The following is a 16974-nucleotide window of genomic DNA, read 5'->3' on the forward strand; positions in this document are numbered from 1 at the left end:
CTCCCATATACACACTTATATCCATAATCCATTAACGTTCATGCATGCAATGACAAGTATTCATAGAATTAAACTACAATAAGGCTGCGTTTGGTACACGGAAATGGAGGTGTGGAGTTGGAATTGAAGCCTTTAATTCCAAATCTAGTGTTTGGAATTATAAAAATTCTTAGATTTGAAATTGAATTCCAATTCCAGATCCTCCAATTCCACAATTTGAATTTCATATCGAAAGTAGTGGAATTCCAAATATTCACACACACATGCACCATACACTACACATATTTCACACATTTCACACACTACACATTTCACACACTACACACATTTCACATATTTCACACACTACACACACTTCACACATTTAACACACTACACATATTTCACACATTACACACAATTCACGCACTACACAATTTCACATACTTCACACACAACACACACTTCACACATTATACACATTTCACACACTATACACACTTCACACACTACACAATTTTCACATATTTCACACACTACACAATTTCACATATTTCACAAACTACACACTACCCATATTTCACACACTACACACGTTTTATCACACAATACACACACTACGCACATTTCACATATTTCACCCATTTCATACACTACACACACTTCACACATTTCACACATTTCACAAACTATACACACTACACATATTTCACACACTACATACACTTCACACACTATACACACTACACACACTTCACTCACTACACACATTTCACACACTACGCACAGTTCAAATGTGTGGTGTGTGAAATGTGTGTAGTGTATGAAATGTGTGAAGTGTATGTAGTGTGTATAGTGTGTGAAGTGTGTGTAGTGTATGAAATGTGTGTAGTGTGTGTGTGTAGTGTGTGTAGTGTGTGAAGTGTGTGCAGTGTGTGTAGTGTGTAGTGTGTGTAGTGTGTGAAGTGTGTGAAGTATGTGAAATGTGTGTAGTGTGTGCACTATGTATATATTTATCAAACATGTCAATTCAATTTCATATCAATTCTCTTTTTACCAAACATAGGATTTGGAATTGAATTATAATTCAATTCCTTCCAATTCAATTCCATAGAATTCCGATTCCAATTCAATTCCAAATCCAATTCCAATTCCAATTCCATGTACCAAAAGTAGCCTAATAAAATTTTAACTAATGTATACCGCTACTTGTTTTATTTTATTTTACTAGAACTATTTCTAATTTTTAATGTGCAAATAATACTATTAGAACTATTACGTAATATATATTTTATAAACTTGTCATTGTTTTGAAGAGAGTTTATACACATAATATATATTTTTTATTATTGTTTGGAAGAGATTTTTTTTATATACCTTTTAATTAGAATTATTACTTGTTTTATTTTATTAAATTTTTTTGATTGAGGATCACTATCACTTATATTATAGGAGTCGTATTTTTTTATATATATAACTTTAAATTTAATTGCTATTTTAAGTTTTTTCATGATACATTTTACCAAGAAAATAAGGACTAATTTAATAAAATACTACTAGCTGTTTTGAGATTATCATATTACAACTATTATTATTATTAACTATTTCTATAATTTAACATAATAAATAATAATCATATAATTAATGTGTCAGTTTAACGATAAAACAAACCAAGAACTATATGAATACTATAAATTAAATTAACAAAAGCAAAGATTCAAAATGTAATATTGATTTATTTTATTATTACACATTAATTGTATTATATGAATCAATTTTATCATTGCATATATTATGTATGAACCGTTAATTGACTTATATTATGTGTATATATGTAGTGTTTATATATGGAATATACAAAAACTTTTCCTATAATAAATAAGGTGAAGTTATATTTAGATTGTTTGGGGCCATGTATATTTCCATATGTCAAAAATTTATTAGGGCGACATACCAAATAAGATTGACACATTGATATTTTGGGAATTTTTTTTTAGTAGACCCATACAGTTGTAAATTAAATGCTCATAATTATTTTCCATTCCTTCCCTCATTCATTCTGTAAAATAAAACTTAAAAGATGCAGCTTAGTCGCAGCAGGGGCGACCATGGTGGGTACCGGCACCGGCCAAGTCCCTGCTGGAGCTTGAGTTCGGTTACAATTAGATGATTTCAAAAGTTGTAGTGGAATAGAGAGAGGAAAGATTATGCGTACAAAATTACCGTCTATTTGATTGGATTGAAACAGGAGCTTGAGACATTGCAGCTTGTGTAGAATTAAAAGTGTATATGTACACATTTATTGGAAGGATTAATCGATAGGATTCAGGTGCAGATTATGGATTACCTTGGTTTGGTTGAGAGTTTTAAATAGTGGAGTGTGTGTTGTATGCGGCGACTGGGAGAGTGATTAGGGTAGTAGAGGAATGAAGCTGAATAAATTGGGTTTGATATACCGTGTTTTGTAAGTGCATACTTTGGGGAAAAAGATTAGGATTTTGATTGGAGAATAAATTGAGATTCATATACCGTGTTTAGTAATTGCATAATTTGGGAAAGATTTGGATTGATTTGAGACTTAAATTCCTGATTGTAATTTGGTGCAGATCTTTTTGAAAAGAGTCTTTGGGCTCAAAGAAAAGGATTTAGGTAGGGTGGTATGATTTAATTAAATTAATTTGAGTTCAAGACACCTTTGTATTCTATTTAAATTGTGTAGTCCCCAATTTGTATTCACAAGATTGGACTTCTATTATTTATTTAATGTATCGTACCAAACACTGAATTGAATTCAATAAATAATTCTCAAGGAAAGGGATAATTAAATTCAACTTTTGATTTCACTATCACAATTTCAAACTCGTAAAACAAGTTATCTAGTGTCTTGGTAATAATTCCAATCATTCGAATAAATTCACTAAGCACCAATTATTCAATACGCCACATCATGGAATAACGAAATTAATTCAGTCAACGCACAGTCAAACTCCAAATCAAATTAGGTCACAAAAATATCAAATAACCATTTCACTCGTCATTTAACTCACAGACTTCATGACATTAAAAACATTAAATGTAAAATAAGTTAAGGTTAAAAAATTAAGGTTCAAAAAGTGGGACGTTACAGAAGAAAATAATGGTCCTCAATGGGTTGTTACATAATGCAACATTAATCTCTTGTTTGATTTTGAATTGGAATATGGATGAACGTCAACAATGACTACTACTTTATCTATCCCTTAAATTTGATAACACTTTGACCAGACACGAGTTTAAGAAATGTAACAAAAAATGAGTTGAAAGTAGGGGTGTGCATTTGGATTTCGGTTCGGTTTTTTGTCAAAACCGAACCAAAACCGAAAAACCGAATTTAGTTCAAAATCCAAATCGAACCGAACCCGAAAAACCGAAAACCGAACTTAAAAAACTGAAAAACCCGAACAAAACCGAAAAAACCAAAAAACCCGAAAAAATAAATATAATATTAATATATATGTGTGTGTAATTTATTTTATTTTATATATACTAATAGAATATTTATATATAATATAAAATTAATAATACATATAATATATAATATAGTAGAATTTATTAAAAGAATATACTATATATATAATATAATATAATATAATAAATTAATAGAATATATATATAATTCGGTTATTCGGTTTTTCGGTTTTTTTCTTCGCCCGAACCGAACCGAATCGAAAAACCGAAATAACCGAACCGAATTTCAAAATTTCGGTTTGGTTCGGTTCGGATATTCGATTTCCGGTTTTTTTGCTCACCCCTAGTTGAAAGGTTAGTGGAGAGTGAGCCATACTTTATTTATTAGTTTTATAATAAAATGAGAGTTGAAATGAGTTAATGGAATATAAGGTCCACTACCAAAAATGGTAAAAATGTGAAATCTGACAAATTTTGTGGTACGCTCGATTTTGCACTATTTTAAGGCCATTATGTGGTCCCGTTTTGAGTGTCAAAGTTGCATTACATGTCCATTATTTGCATATTTTATCCATTTTGGTTTTTTTTACGTGTTTTCTGAGAAATGTGCAAAATTGAGATGAAAAGGGGCATAAAAAAAGTCAAAATCCGGAAGCTGGAGCTGAAGCACAACCCAGCGGTCGCTGAAAACCAGTCTAGAAAGCTAGAAAATGTCCAGCGGCAGCTGGACCTGTTCGCGCGCAGCAGTTCTAGTTCAAACTAATCGCGATGGTACCTTAAACATATCAATCGGAGCTTTGTGGAGAAAATTATGGCCATTCTACCAAAGTCGCGCAATGCCGTCAAAGTGCTGAATTTAGGCGGAAATTCTAGGAAAGAAAGAAACTATTACCTTATTAAGCCAAATCTTTTCTTTAACCTATGGAGCACGAAATTTCCAACTTGGAGGACACTTTTTACCATGTTTAAATCTTTTTCAAGGCTATATATACCACATAACCTAATTCATAATAGACACACATCCATAGCCTCCAAAGTTGGGGAGCCCCCAAGGCTCCTCCTCCATTCTTCAACTCTAATTCCTCCATCCATCATTCTATCCACCATTCTTGGAGATTGAAGCAAGGCAAGAGAAGACTAAAGATTACATAACACATCATCTTTTGGTTTTGTTTGCTTTTTCTTTATGTTTTGTACTTTAATTTGCAGGTTTTGTTATTTGTCTATGAGTAGCTAAACTATAAGAATTCTTGGGATGTGTTAATAACTAGTATTAGTTTATATAATTCCAGTTTTTGGTATCCGTTTTGTTCATTACTTGCTTCTATTCTAAGTGTTGGATGATTTCTTCATGTTTGAGTGACACATTCTATGATGATCTATTAACTTGCAACATAATCGTGAGAGAAGATTTGCGAGTTAGAAGAGCTTAGTTGACGTTAATTGAGAGCGAGAACATTAAGAGTCTTAGGAACTTTTAGGAGTTACAAATCTAGGATTGACGCCTCTAATGTCTGTGATCTACTTTGTGCCGCATAGGCAATATTTATGTGACTCGTTATAGTTAAGTATGAACTGTGCTACGGTATCATAACTGTGTTTTGTGTAAACCATAATTGTGAAAGCTCTATCCTTGGAATTCCACTCTTTGCCTAATTTACTTTGTTTATTTGCATGTTTTATTTATTTATTTTTGCCTAGTTAATTAATCCAACCCAAAACTCTTGTTTTTCTAAATAGTATTTGACGCTTAGTACATGATAGACAGTTGTAATTATATTTCCTGTGTTCGATATCCCAATACTGACTTTTAACTATACTATTTCTACCTTGTATACTGGCAAGTAGTTGTAGTGTTAAAAAATAGGGAATCACTAATATACAAACATTACTTGATGATGAGTTGGGAACTAGTACAAGAATACTCAATGTCAAAACACTTATGAGGATACAAAGGTATTGTCTCAGGAATCCGTAACATTTAACCAATAAAGAATCTCTTCCAGGATTGCCATGGCAGAAATCCACCTGCACCAGCAATTGTAATAACATTCTCTATTTAATAATATTTGGAAACTATATCTTCTAAAACCAATCAATATCCATGAATAATGAATTCATACCGCAAGCAGGGCATCGAAAATAATACTTATTGTCCCTCAATACAAGGCCAGAGCCTCTACACACCTTGCAATTTCTCTGTTCCACAATTCTCTTGCTGAACTCAACCCCGGCCACCACAAATGGAGCAACACCCGCTGCACACCACGCCCGCATAATTATTTTGTTTTGTTTTGTTTAAATACTACTCCTTTTGTTCTATGTTAATAGAGTTATTTTTCTATTTTAGAAAGTTTCAACACAATTGGGTCATTTGTATTTTTAGCAAAAAGTAATCATCCGTCTTACTTTATTCACCATCCACTTAACAAACTATTCTTAATCTTCAAGTCGAAAATAAATGTTTCAATTAACAAGGAACACAGATAGTAACAGAAAAGAGAGTTACCTATAGCTCCAACCACAATTTGCCATGTTAGCTTGGGGTCGGAAGTGATGGCATCGTTCACGGTCACAGCCCTTGATCGGATTCGGATAACGCTGCCCGGTTTGTTTGTGCAATGACGGTCGATCTTGGGATTGACGATCACGATGGTCGAACTTGGGAAAATGTTTTGAGCACCCAACATCTCTCAGTAATGTATCGCCTTCTCACGCCTATGTCATTTTCATGTTAACATTCAGAGCCATACAAATGCCTGACGTTAAGATTACTCCACGTCGTTCTACTAAATCTATTGTCAAATTTATTTGACTAGAGGCTAAAACTTTTATCTTATTCTAACTTTGCATATCAATTTTAAAATATATTTGGAAATTTTTTAATTATTGGGTTGTTTCTAATTTTGCAACCAAAGTATTAATTTGTTTTAGTTCTTCAACCAATTAAAATTATAAAGTTGGCATAACTTGATAACTTATTTAGCGATATCAATCAAAATGATATCACAATATAGTCATCAACAGGACGTCATGTTATATTAAAATGAAATAATTTTATATAGTCATCAACAGGATGTCATGTTATATTAAAATGAAATAATTTTATATGTTGAATTAGAGTTTGTATTAAGAAAGAATTAGATGGATAGTAGTACTACAACAAATGAAATTATTTCATTTGTTATATGCAACGTCGGTGTGTTGCCTTGTTCTGGATGACGTTGGATAGTATCACTATATATCACATGATAAAGCCATGAAAATGACAAAGCTAAAACCTTGATTGACTGAATAATCAGAACCTATCAATAATTTAGTAATTTAAAAATAGATTTTAAAACTGATATACGAAATCTATGACAAAAATTTATCAATTTACAAATACATACTCCTATTTTAGAGGGAAAATTACTGAAAAAATTATGAAATTTGGTTAAATTTTGGTTTAGTCTCACAACTTTAAAATCAATCAAGAAACCATGATGTTTGGGTTTGATATGGCACCAAAAAAATCAGATAAAAAAATTTGGTTAAAATAACCTAAAAAATTATATGTGGAAGACATCATCTATGAACTAAACAATGTAATCTATTCATAAGTAAAAGGAAATCATTTAAATAAAAAATAATACAATATATTACACATATACGACCATTTTTTTCACCATGGAATATTGAAAATAACCCACACTTCTTTTTTGTACTAGCTTATATTAAAATGAACTAAAATTAAACAAAACTCTTATTTTTATTATTTTTGTACTTGATTTTACAAGATTATTATTATTATTTTTCTGCAATTTATCTTATTTTAAATGAATTTTTTATATATATCCATTACTACCTTTATCCATAAAAAATAAGTTTGCAATTGTACAACATGGTTTTTAATAAAAAACATTAAATTAAGAGAAAGAGACAGAAGAAAAAGTAGTTCAAGTGTAGACACTAACGAATCTAAATGGAAAAACATAACTATCTTTTAAAGATGATGATAAAATTAAATAGACTTTCAAAACTTTCGTGGCGCATCATAATTCATTATAATATGGCAACAATTTAGGCCTGGGTAAACGGTTCCTCGATTATCGGTTAACCGATAGCCGAGGTTAACAGTGTTCGGTCGTTACCAATTTTGTATTTTGATTGAAGTTGGTTAGTATGGTAACCGATCAGTTCGATTAATAATACCTGATCTCTAATTCGGTTTTAAGTTAGAACCGATCAATTACCAGACTAACCGACATCAAATATCATTAGCTTAACTCAAATAAAGCCCAATGTCCAACTAATTAGTATCGAACACTTAGTATAAGAACTCTTGATATTAACATTATCAATCAGTAGCACATGAATCTATATTATATCATAGCAAAATGAATATATAATATTCACTCATATATATATATATATATATATATATATATATATATATATATATATATATATATGAGCGTTATTGATGATGTGGCGAATTTTTGATGGGAATAAATGCAAGTAATAAATGATCACAACACGGGAAATTACGTGGTTCGATTTACTGAGGTAAATCTACGTCCACGGGAAGAAGAGAGGGCAAATTTGTATTGCTTGGTCTCGCTTACAGATTACAATACTGATTTGCTATAAGATTCAGGATCTAGAGAGCTTAACCCTGGTCTATCTGATCTAAGTTCTATTTATACATTCGAACTAAGATCGTGGTTTGCAGCCCTGGTAGTGGGGTTGATAACTGCTTAATACCACTAAATAGATCGTGGGTGTAATGGAGGTCGTGGAGATCCTGCATGGGTCCACTATCTCCTTGTTCGGTCGAATACTGAGACCGAACTGCTGAACTTTGCCGATCAGCTTTTGCCGATCTGAGAGTTGAGCTCGATTGGTCGGCTTTTACCGAGCTATAGGCTGTGACCGGACTCTTTGGTTGTGCCGAACTGATATCAGCTTTTGCCGATCTGAGAGTTGAGCTCGATTGGTCGACTTTTACCGAGCTATAGGCTATGACCGAACTCTTTGGTTGTGCCGAACTGATACTCTTTCTTGGGTTTTGGGCTGATGGGCCGTCACTGCTATTGGGCTCGCAATTATTGTTTAGTTGTTTAGTCCGTATCCCATCAGTTATTCTCCTATTCATCCCTTAGATCTTTTATTCTTCTTAATATGGGCGTTAGATCTCATTCATCAACGGGTCCAGATGATGTGCATTATTAGTCGGTGTGCATTATTCAACTGAAAATCTGCATTATTAAATGACACGTGACACCAATCTAACCGTCGGATGACAAAATCGTGGGGCTGAGATTAAATAGAACAAAGAACAAAAGATAAAAAAGGAAAGGAATACATCCCTATATATCTCTATGTATGTATATATATATATATATTTAACATGTCCAAATCCTACCGAGCATAAAACTCAATATTTCATAAATTTTCTAACTTCAAAAAACTAACTAGGATAATAGTCATACCTTGATTCAGCAACGAACGACGATTACATGTTCGATTCTCCTTGAAACTTCACTTCATATTAACAATGTTTAGTGTACTCATTCTCGAAGGAAAATGCTTAGTGTGTATTTTATCTTTATTTTCTGTGTTAGGGACGATTCTTGCTGCCCAGAAATAAGAGAAGGAAAACTAGTCCACTCCCCTTATGATTAACCAATGACTTATTTGTATGGCTATCAAAAACACACGTTGCACCACTTAAATTAAAAGAATTTTTTGTCAATGTGACTTGTAAAAAAGCCTACTTATCTTTTCCTATGTGTTATATTTATTTCTTGGATAATTTTAATTATTTTGTATATTTTATTTATCATATTTAATTTAATGATATACTCCTATATTTTCTTATTCTTCGTGTAGCAAAATAAACATTAAGAATATATATGAGATCTAAATCATGATTCCTTACGTATATATTATTTTCTCCTCCCACAAGAATAAGCAAGACTCGCTTATTATACGCCCTCTCCCTAGATTGAAATGATACCCTTTTCCGCCTCTCGTTTGCTACTCGTTGCTTACTATACAGGTTCAAAGGCTTGCCCTCTTCTTCCTTGTTTTTTTGTGTTTACTTGGATACACTTTTTTGGGTATCTTCTTTGGGTGTTGTTCTGTGCCGTGCCCATCTATGCCTTGGTTGTTTTTTTGTTTTGTTTCGTTCTGTTTGAGTACACTGTTGTCTTGAGGCAGCTTGTCTTGAGCAGCTTGTTTGGGACAGGTTTTCTGTCGTTGTTGCTCTTTAGTTCATCATTCTTCAATGTTTTAAGCATTTTTGTTTTATGAAAAAAAAGCATATGCACTTTGTGTTGGACACAGATTTTAATGCATAATTGATAAAATAAGAGAATTGTAGAAAGAAAAATTAATTAAAGTATTGTTTGTTGAAAATGAGTCTCCCTAATAAGATAAAAAAAGAGATCCAAAAAATGTTCTTGTCGGACAGACTAAAAATGAAATAATGCATATTCTTGTGGGACGGATGAAGTATATAAGTATATAACTTTTGCACTTATATATTTTAATTAAAATTAATTTATTGATATTTTAGTATGTTTAATTGATTTATAAAAAAGGTTAATTATAACAAAAATAGATGAAATCATTATTATTTATTATATACTAATATTTAGAAGAATAATATTATGAAAAATATAATTATGTATTTATGTCAGACCATATTTGTAGTTTACTTTATACTTAAACATATACATTATGATATGTTTGAATATTTATTCTTATTTTATCATAAAAATTTAAATTTATATAAATATAATTCACCACTTCTGTATGAGACTATAGACTAGATATACATCTGTCTATTGTTATTAGTAGCGCTCCGCTGACGCTGATACCGCAATGAAATTCTATATAGAATAAAGAAATATATCAAACAATTAACTTTTAAAAAAATAAAGATTAGTATAATTTTTAAATTAAATTTATTTATATTTTATGATTTTTAACACATTTAACTTTATTAATATCCACAAATATTTTCAATTAATCATTTCATTATCAGGATAATAAAAAGTTTGAAAGTGAATTATAATATTAAAATAAAAATTACATTAATTAGCGGGGTGTGAATAAAAAAAAATCAATTTACATGGATATAGGAGTAATACTAATCTTACACATCATTCTAGATATGGACTCCACAATCTAGTAACACTTATTATTTCTCTACTTTTTCCCTCCCTTTCTCTTACTTTCCTATCTCTCTTTTACTTTACCAATTATACATGGTAAATATCAAAACACTTATGAAGATACAAAGGTATTGTCTCATGAATCCATGACATTTAACCAGTAAAGAATCTCCTACCAGATTGCCATGGCAGAAAGCCACCTGCACCACCAATTATATCAACATTCTCGATTTAATTATAAAACTACATAAAAAACAATCAATGTCCATGAATGATAAATTCATACCACAAGCAGGGCATCAAAAATAATACTTCTTGTCCCTCAACCCAAGACCAGAGCCTTGATGTGAATGAAATTTTAGTCCTTCATTGCATTATCTTAACATACTTTTTAAGGTGAAAAATGGACCTATTTTGATATATTGTAGGACAAAAGATCAAGTTTTAAGAGAGAGAGGAGAAAGGAAAAAGGTCCAAATCTGATCAGTAATCAATCCTTCAAGATTAATTTAAAATGCTTCTACAAGTCCACCATTGCATTCACCTTCGAAAAAGCTTCGCGTGGATACCTCGCACGCCTCAATCGGAGCCCATCTATGCCTTGGTTGCTTACTCGTTGCTTACTATACAGGTTCAAAGGCTTGCCCTCTTCTTCCTTGTTTTTTTGTGTTTACTTGGATACACTTTTTTGGGTATCTTCTTTGGGTGTTGTTCTGTGCCGTGCCCATCTATGCCTTGGTTGTTTTTTTGTTTTGTTTCGTTCTGTTTGAGTACACTGTTGTCTTGAGGCAGCTTGTCTTGAGCAGCTTGTTTGGGACAGGTTTTCTGTCGTTGTTGCTCTTTAGTTCATCATTCTTCAATGTTTTAAGCATTTTTGTTTTATGAAAAAAAAGCATATGCACTTTGTGTTGGACACAGATTTTAATGCATAATTGATAAAATAAGAGAATTGTAGAAAGAAAAATTAATTAAAGTATTGTTTGTTGAAAATGAGTCTCCCTAATAAGATAAAAAAAGAGATCCAAAAAATGTTCTTGTCGGACAGACTAAAAATGAAATAATGCATATTCTTGTGGGACGGATGAAGTATATAAGTATATAACTTTTGCACTTATATATTTTAATTAAAATTAATTTATTGATATTTTAGTATGTTTAATTGATTTATAAAAAGGTTAATTATAACAAAAATAGATGAAATCATTATTATTTATTATATACTAATATTTAGAAGAATAATATTATGAAAAATATAATTATGTATTTATGTCAGACCATATTTGTAGTTTACTTTATACTTAAACATATACATTATGATATGTTTGAATATTTATTCTTATTTTATCATAAAAATTTAAATTTATATAAATATAATTCACCACTTCTGTATGAGACTATAGACTAGATATACATCTGTCTATTGTTATTAGTAGCGCTCCGCTGACGCTGATACCGCAATGAAATTCTATATAGAATAAAGAAATATATCAAACAATTAACTTTTAAAAAAATAAAGATTAGTATAATTTTTAAATTAAATTTATTTATATTTTATGATTTTTAACACATTTAACTTTATTAATATCCACAAATATTTTCAATTAATCATTTCATTATCAGGATAATAAAAGGTTTGAAAGTGAATTATAATATTAAAATAAAAATTACATTAATTAGCGGGGTGTGAATAAAAAAAAATCAATTTACATGGATATAGGAGTATTACTAATCTTACACATCATTCTAGATATGGACTCCACAATCTAGTAACACTTATTATTTCACTACTTTTTCCCTCCCTTTCTCTTACTTTCCTATCTCTCTTTTACTTTACCAATTATACATGGTAAATATCAAAACACTTATGAAGATACAAAGGTATTGTCTCATGAATCCATGACATTTAACCAGTAAAGAATCTCCTACCAGATTGCCATGGCAGAAAGCCACCTGCACCACCAATTATATCAACATTCTCGATTTAATTATAAAACTACATAAAAAACAATCAATGTCCATGAATGATAAATTCATACCACAAGCAGGGCATCAAAAATAATACTTCTTGTCCCTCAACCCAAGACCAGAGCCTTGATGTGAATGAAATTTTAGTCCTTCATTGCATTATCTTAACATACTTTTTAAGGTGAAAAATGGACCTATTTTGATATATTGTAGGACAAAAGATCAAGTTTTAAGAGAGAGAGGAGAAAGGAAAAAGGTCCAAATCTGATCAGTAATCAATCCTTCAAGATTAATTTAAAATGCTTCTACAAGTCCACCATTGCATTCACCTTCGAAAGAGCTTCGCGTGGATACCTCGCACGCCTCAATCGGAGCCCATCTATGCCTTGGTTGCTTACTCGTTGCTTACTATACAGGTTCAAAGGCTTGCCCTCTTCTTCCTTGTTTTTTTGTGTTTACTTGGATACACTTTTTTGGGTATCTTCTTTGGGTGTTGTTCTGTGCCGTGCCCATCTATGCCTTGGTTGTTTTTTTGTTTTGTTTCGTTCTGTTTGAGTACACTGTTGTCTTGAGGCAGCTTGTCTTGAGCAGCTTGTTTGGGACAGGTTTTCTGTCGTTGTTGCTCTTTAGTTCATCATTCTTCAATGTTTTAAGCATTTTTGTTTTATGAAAAAAAAGCATATGCACTTTGTGTTGGACACAGATTTTAATGCATAATTGATAAAATAAGAGAATTGTAGAAAGAAAAATTAATTAAAGTATTGTTTGTTGAAAATGAGTCTCCCTAATAAGATAAAAAAAGAGATCCAAAAAATGTTCTTGTCGGACAGACTAAAAATGAAATAATGCATATTCTTGTGGGACGGATGAAGTATATAAGTATATAACTTTTGCACTTATATATTTTAATTAAAATTAATTTATTGATATTTTAGTATGTTTAATTGATTTATAAAAAAGGTTAATTATAACAAAAATAGATGAAATCATTATTATTTATTATATACTAATATTTAGAAGAATAATATTATGAAAAATATAATTATGTATTTATGTCCGACCATATTTGTAGTTTACTTTATACTTAAACATATACATTATGATATGTTTGAATATTTATTCTTATTTTATCATAAAAATTTAAATTTATATAAATATAATTCACCACTTCTGTATGAGACTATAGACTAGATATACATCTGTCTATTGTTATTAGTAGCGCTCCGCTGACGCTGATACCGCAATGAAATTCTATATAGAATAAAGAAATATATCAAACAATTAACTTTTAAAAAAATAAAGATTAGTATAATTTTTAAATTAAATTTATTTATATTTTATGATTTTTAACACATTTAACTTTATTAATATCCACAAATATTTTCAATTAATCATTTCATTATCAGGATAATAAAAAGTTTGAAAGTGAATTATAATATTAAAATAAAAATTACATTAATTAGCGGGGTGTGAATAAAAAAAAATCAATTTACATGGATATAGGAGTAATACTAATCTTACACATCATTCTAGATATGGACTCCACAATCTAGTAACACTTATTATTTCTCTACTTTTTCCCTCCCTTTCTCTTACTTTCCTATCTCTCTTTTACTTTACCAATTATACATGGTAAATATCAAAACACTTATGAAGATACAAAGGTATTGTCTCATGAATCCATGACATTTAACCAGTAAAGAATCTCCTACCAGATTGCCATGGCAGAAAGCCACCTGCACCACCAATTATATCAACATTCTCGATTTAATTATAAAACTACATAAAAAACAATCAATGTCCATGAATGATAAATTCATACCACAAGCATGGCATCAAAAATAATACTTCTTGTCCCTCAACCCAAGACCAGAGCCTTGATGTGAATGAAATTTTAGTCCTTCATTGCATTATCTTAACATACTTTTTAAGGTGAAAAATGGACCTATTTTGATATATTGTAGGACAAAAGATCAAGTTTTAAGAGAGAGAGGAGAAAGGAAAAAGGTCCAAATCTGATCAGTAATCAATCCTTCAAGATTAATTTAAAATGCTTCTACAAGTCCACCATTGCATTCACCTTCGAAAGAGCTTCGCGTGGATACCTCGCACGCCTCAATCGGAGCCCATCTATGCCTTGGTTGCTTACTCGTTGCTTACTATACAGGTTCAAAGGCTTGCCCTCTTCTTCCTTGTTTTTTTGTGTTTACTTGGATACACTTTTTTGGGTATCTTCTTTGGGTGTTGTTCTGTGCCGTGCCCATCTATGCCTTGGTTGTTTTTTTGTTTTGTTTCGTTCTGTTTGAGTACACTGTTGTCTTGAGGCAGCTTGTCTTGAGCAGCTTGTTTGGGACAGGTTTTCTGTCGTTGTTGCTCTTTAGTTCATCATTCTTCAATGTTTTAAGCATTTTTGTTTTATGAAAAAAAAGCATATGCACTTTGTGTTGGACACAGATTTTAATGCATAATTGATAAAATAAGAGAATTGTAGAAAGAAAAATTAATTAAAGTATTGTTTGTTGAAAATGAGTCTCCCTAATAAGATAAAAAAAGAGATCCAAAAAATGTTCTTGTCGGACAGACTAAAAATGAAATAATGCATATTCTTGTGGGACGGATGAAGTATGTAAGTATATAACTTTTGCACTTATATATTTTAATTAAAATTAATTTATTGATATTTTAGTATGTTTAATTGATTTATAAAAAAGGTTAATTATAACAAAAATAGATGAAATCATTATTATTTATTATATACTAATATTTAGAAGAATAATATTATGAAAAATATAATTATGTATTTATGTCCGACCATATTTGTAGTTTACTTTATACTTAAACATATACATTATGATATGTTTGAATATTTATTCTTATTTTATCATAAAAATTTAAATTTATATAAATATAATTCACCACTTCTGTATGACACTATAGACTAGATATACATCTGTCTATTGTTATTAGTAGCGCTCCGCTGACGCTGATACCGCAATGAAATTCTATATAGAATAAAGAAATATATCAAACAATTAACTTTTAAAAAAATAAAGATTAGTATAATTTTTAAATTAAATTTATTTATATTTTATGATTTTTAATACATTTAACTTTATTAATATACACAAATATTTTCAATTAATCATTTCATTATCAGGATAATAAAAAGTTTGAAAGTGAATTATAATATTAAAATAAAAATTACATTAATTAGCGGGGTGTGAATAAAAAAAAAATCAATTTACATGGATATAGGAGTAATACTAATCTTACACATCATTCTAGATATGGACTCCACAATCTAGTAACACTTATTATTTCACTACTTTTTCCCTCCCTTTCTTTTACTTTACCAATTATACATGGTAAATATCAAAACACTTATGAAGATACAAAGGTATTGTCTCATGAATCCATGACATTTAACCAGTAAAGAATCTCCTACCAGATTGCCATGGCAGAAAGCCACCTGCACCACCAATTATATCAACATTCTCGATTTAATTATAAAACTACATAAAAAACAATCAATGTCCATGAATGATAAATTCATACCACAAGCAGGGCATCAAAAATAATACTTCTTGTCCCTCAACCCAAGACCAGAGCCTTGATGTGAATGAAATTTTAGTCCTTCATTGCATTATCTTAACATACTTTTTAAGGTGAAAAATGGACCTATTTTGATATATTGTAGGACAAAAGATCAAGTTTTAAGAGAGAGAGGAGAAAGGAAAAAGGTCCAAATCTGATCAGTAATCAATCCTTCAAGATTAATTTAAAATGCTTCTACAAGTCCACCATTGCATTCACCTTCGAAAGAGCTTCGCGTGGATACCTCGCACGCCTCAATCGGAGCCCATCTATGCCTTGGTTGCTTACTCGTTGCTTACTATACAGGTTCAAAGGCTTGCCCTCTTCTTCCTTGTTTTTTTGTGTTTACTTGGATACACTTTTTTGGGTATCTTCTTTGGGTGTTGTTCTGTGCCGTGCCCATCTATGCCTTGGTTGTTTTTTTGTTTTGTTTCGTTCTGTTTGAGTACACTGTTGTCTTGAGGCAGCTTGTCTTGAGCAGCTTGTTTGGGACAGGTTTTCTGTCGTTGTTGCTCTTTAGTTCATCATTCTTCAATGTTTTAAGCATTTTTGTTTTATGAAAAGAAAGCATATGCACTTTGTGTTGGACACAGATTTTAATGCATAATTGATAAAATAAGAGAATTGTAGAAAGAAAAATTAATTAAAGTATTGTTTGTTGAAAATGAGTCTCCCTAATAAGATAAAAAAAGAGATCCAAAAAATGTTCTTGTCGGACAGACTAAAAATGAAATAATGCATATTCTTGTGGGACGGATGAAGTATATAAGTATATAACTTTTGCACTTATATATTTTAATTAAAATTAATTTATTGATATTTTAGT

General features: G+C 30.7%; 2 protein-coding genes across 2 annotated transcripts; one reads left to right on the top strand and one right to left on the bottom strand.

Annotated features, from left to right (window-relative positions):
• Positions 1 to 5297: 5297 nt before the first annotated feature.
• On the bottom strand, positions 5298 to 9055 carry LOC121747316. The gene is made up of 4 exons (XM_042141334.1): positions 8901 to 9055; positions 5936 to 6144; positions 5550 to 5684; positions 5298 to 5454 (listed from the first exon to the last, which is right to left on the bottom strand). The coding sequence occupies exons 2-4, from the start codon at positions 6114 to 6116 to the stop codon at positions 5408 to 5410; spliced, it is 363 nt and encodes a 120-aa protein (XP_041997268.1). The 5' UTR covers positions 6117 to 6144; positions 8901 to 9055; the 3' UTR covers positions 5298 to 5407.
• Positions 9056 to 12318: 3263 nt separating this feature from the next.
• On the top strand, positions 12319 to 16616 carry LOC121747342. Its single transcript, XM_042141376.1, has 3 exons — positions 12319 to 12970; positions 14519 to 14721; positions 16252 to 16616. Exons 1-3 carry the CDS (start codon positions 12854 to 12856, stop codon positions 16304 to 16306), a joined length of 375 nt encoding a protein of 124 aa, XP_041997310.1. The 5' UTR covers positions 12319 to 12853; the 3' UTR covers positions 16307 to 16616.
• The last annotated feature ends 358 nt before the right edge of the window (positions 16617 to 16974 follow it).

Source organism: Salvia splendens, chromosome 9, assembly GCF_004379255.2.
Source record: "Salvia splendens isolate huo1 chromosome 9, SspV2, whole genome shotgun sequence".
Taxonomy (NCBI): Eukaryota; Viridiplantae; Streptophyta; class Magnoliopsida; order Lamiales; family Lamiaceae; genus Salvia; species Salvia splendens.

Excerpts from the sequence above, each read along its gene's own strand:
- LOC121747316 (XM_042141334.1), bottom strand. The coding sequence starts at position 6,116 with ATGTTGGGTGCTCAAAACATTTTCCCAAGTTCGACCATCGTGATCGTC. Across the intron at positions 5,685-5,935 it reads AATTGTGGTTGGAGCTATAG|CGGGTGTTGCTCCATTTGTG; the intron begins GTAACTCTCTTT and ends CGTGGTGTGCAG. Across the intron at positions 5,455-5,549 it reads TTTTCGATGCCCTGCTTGCG|GTGGATTTCTGCCATGGCAA; the intron begins GTATGAATTCAT and ends TTGCTGGTGCAG.
- LOC121747342 (XM_042141376.1), top strand. The coding sequence starts at position 12,854 with ATGCTTCTACAAGTCCACCATTGCATTCACCTTCGAAAGAGCTTCGCG. Across the intron at positions 12,971-14,518 it reads ACTCGTTGCTTACTATACAG|GACAAAAGATCAAGTTTTAA; the intron begins GTTCAAAGGCTT and ends GATATATTGTAG. Across the intron at positions 14,722-16,251 it reads ACTCGTTGCTTACTATACAG|GACAAAAGATCAAGTTTTAA; the intron begins GTTCAAAGGCTT and ends GATATATTGTAG.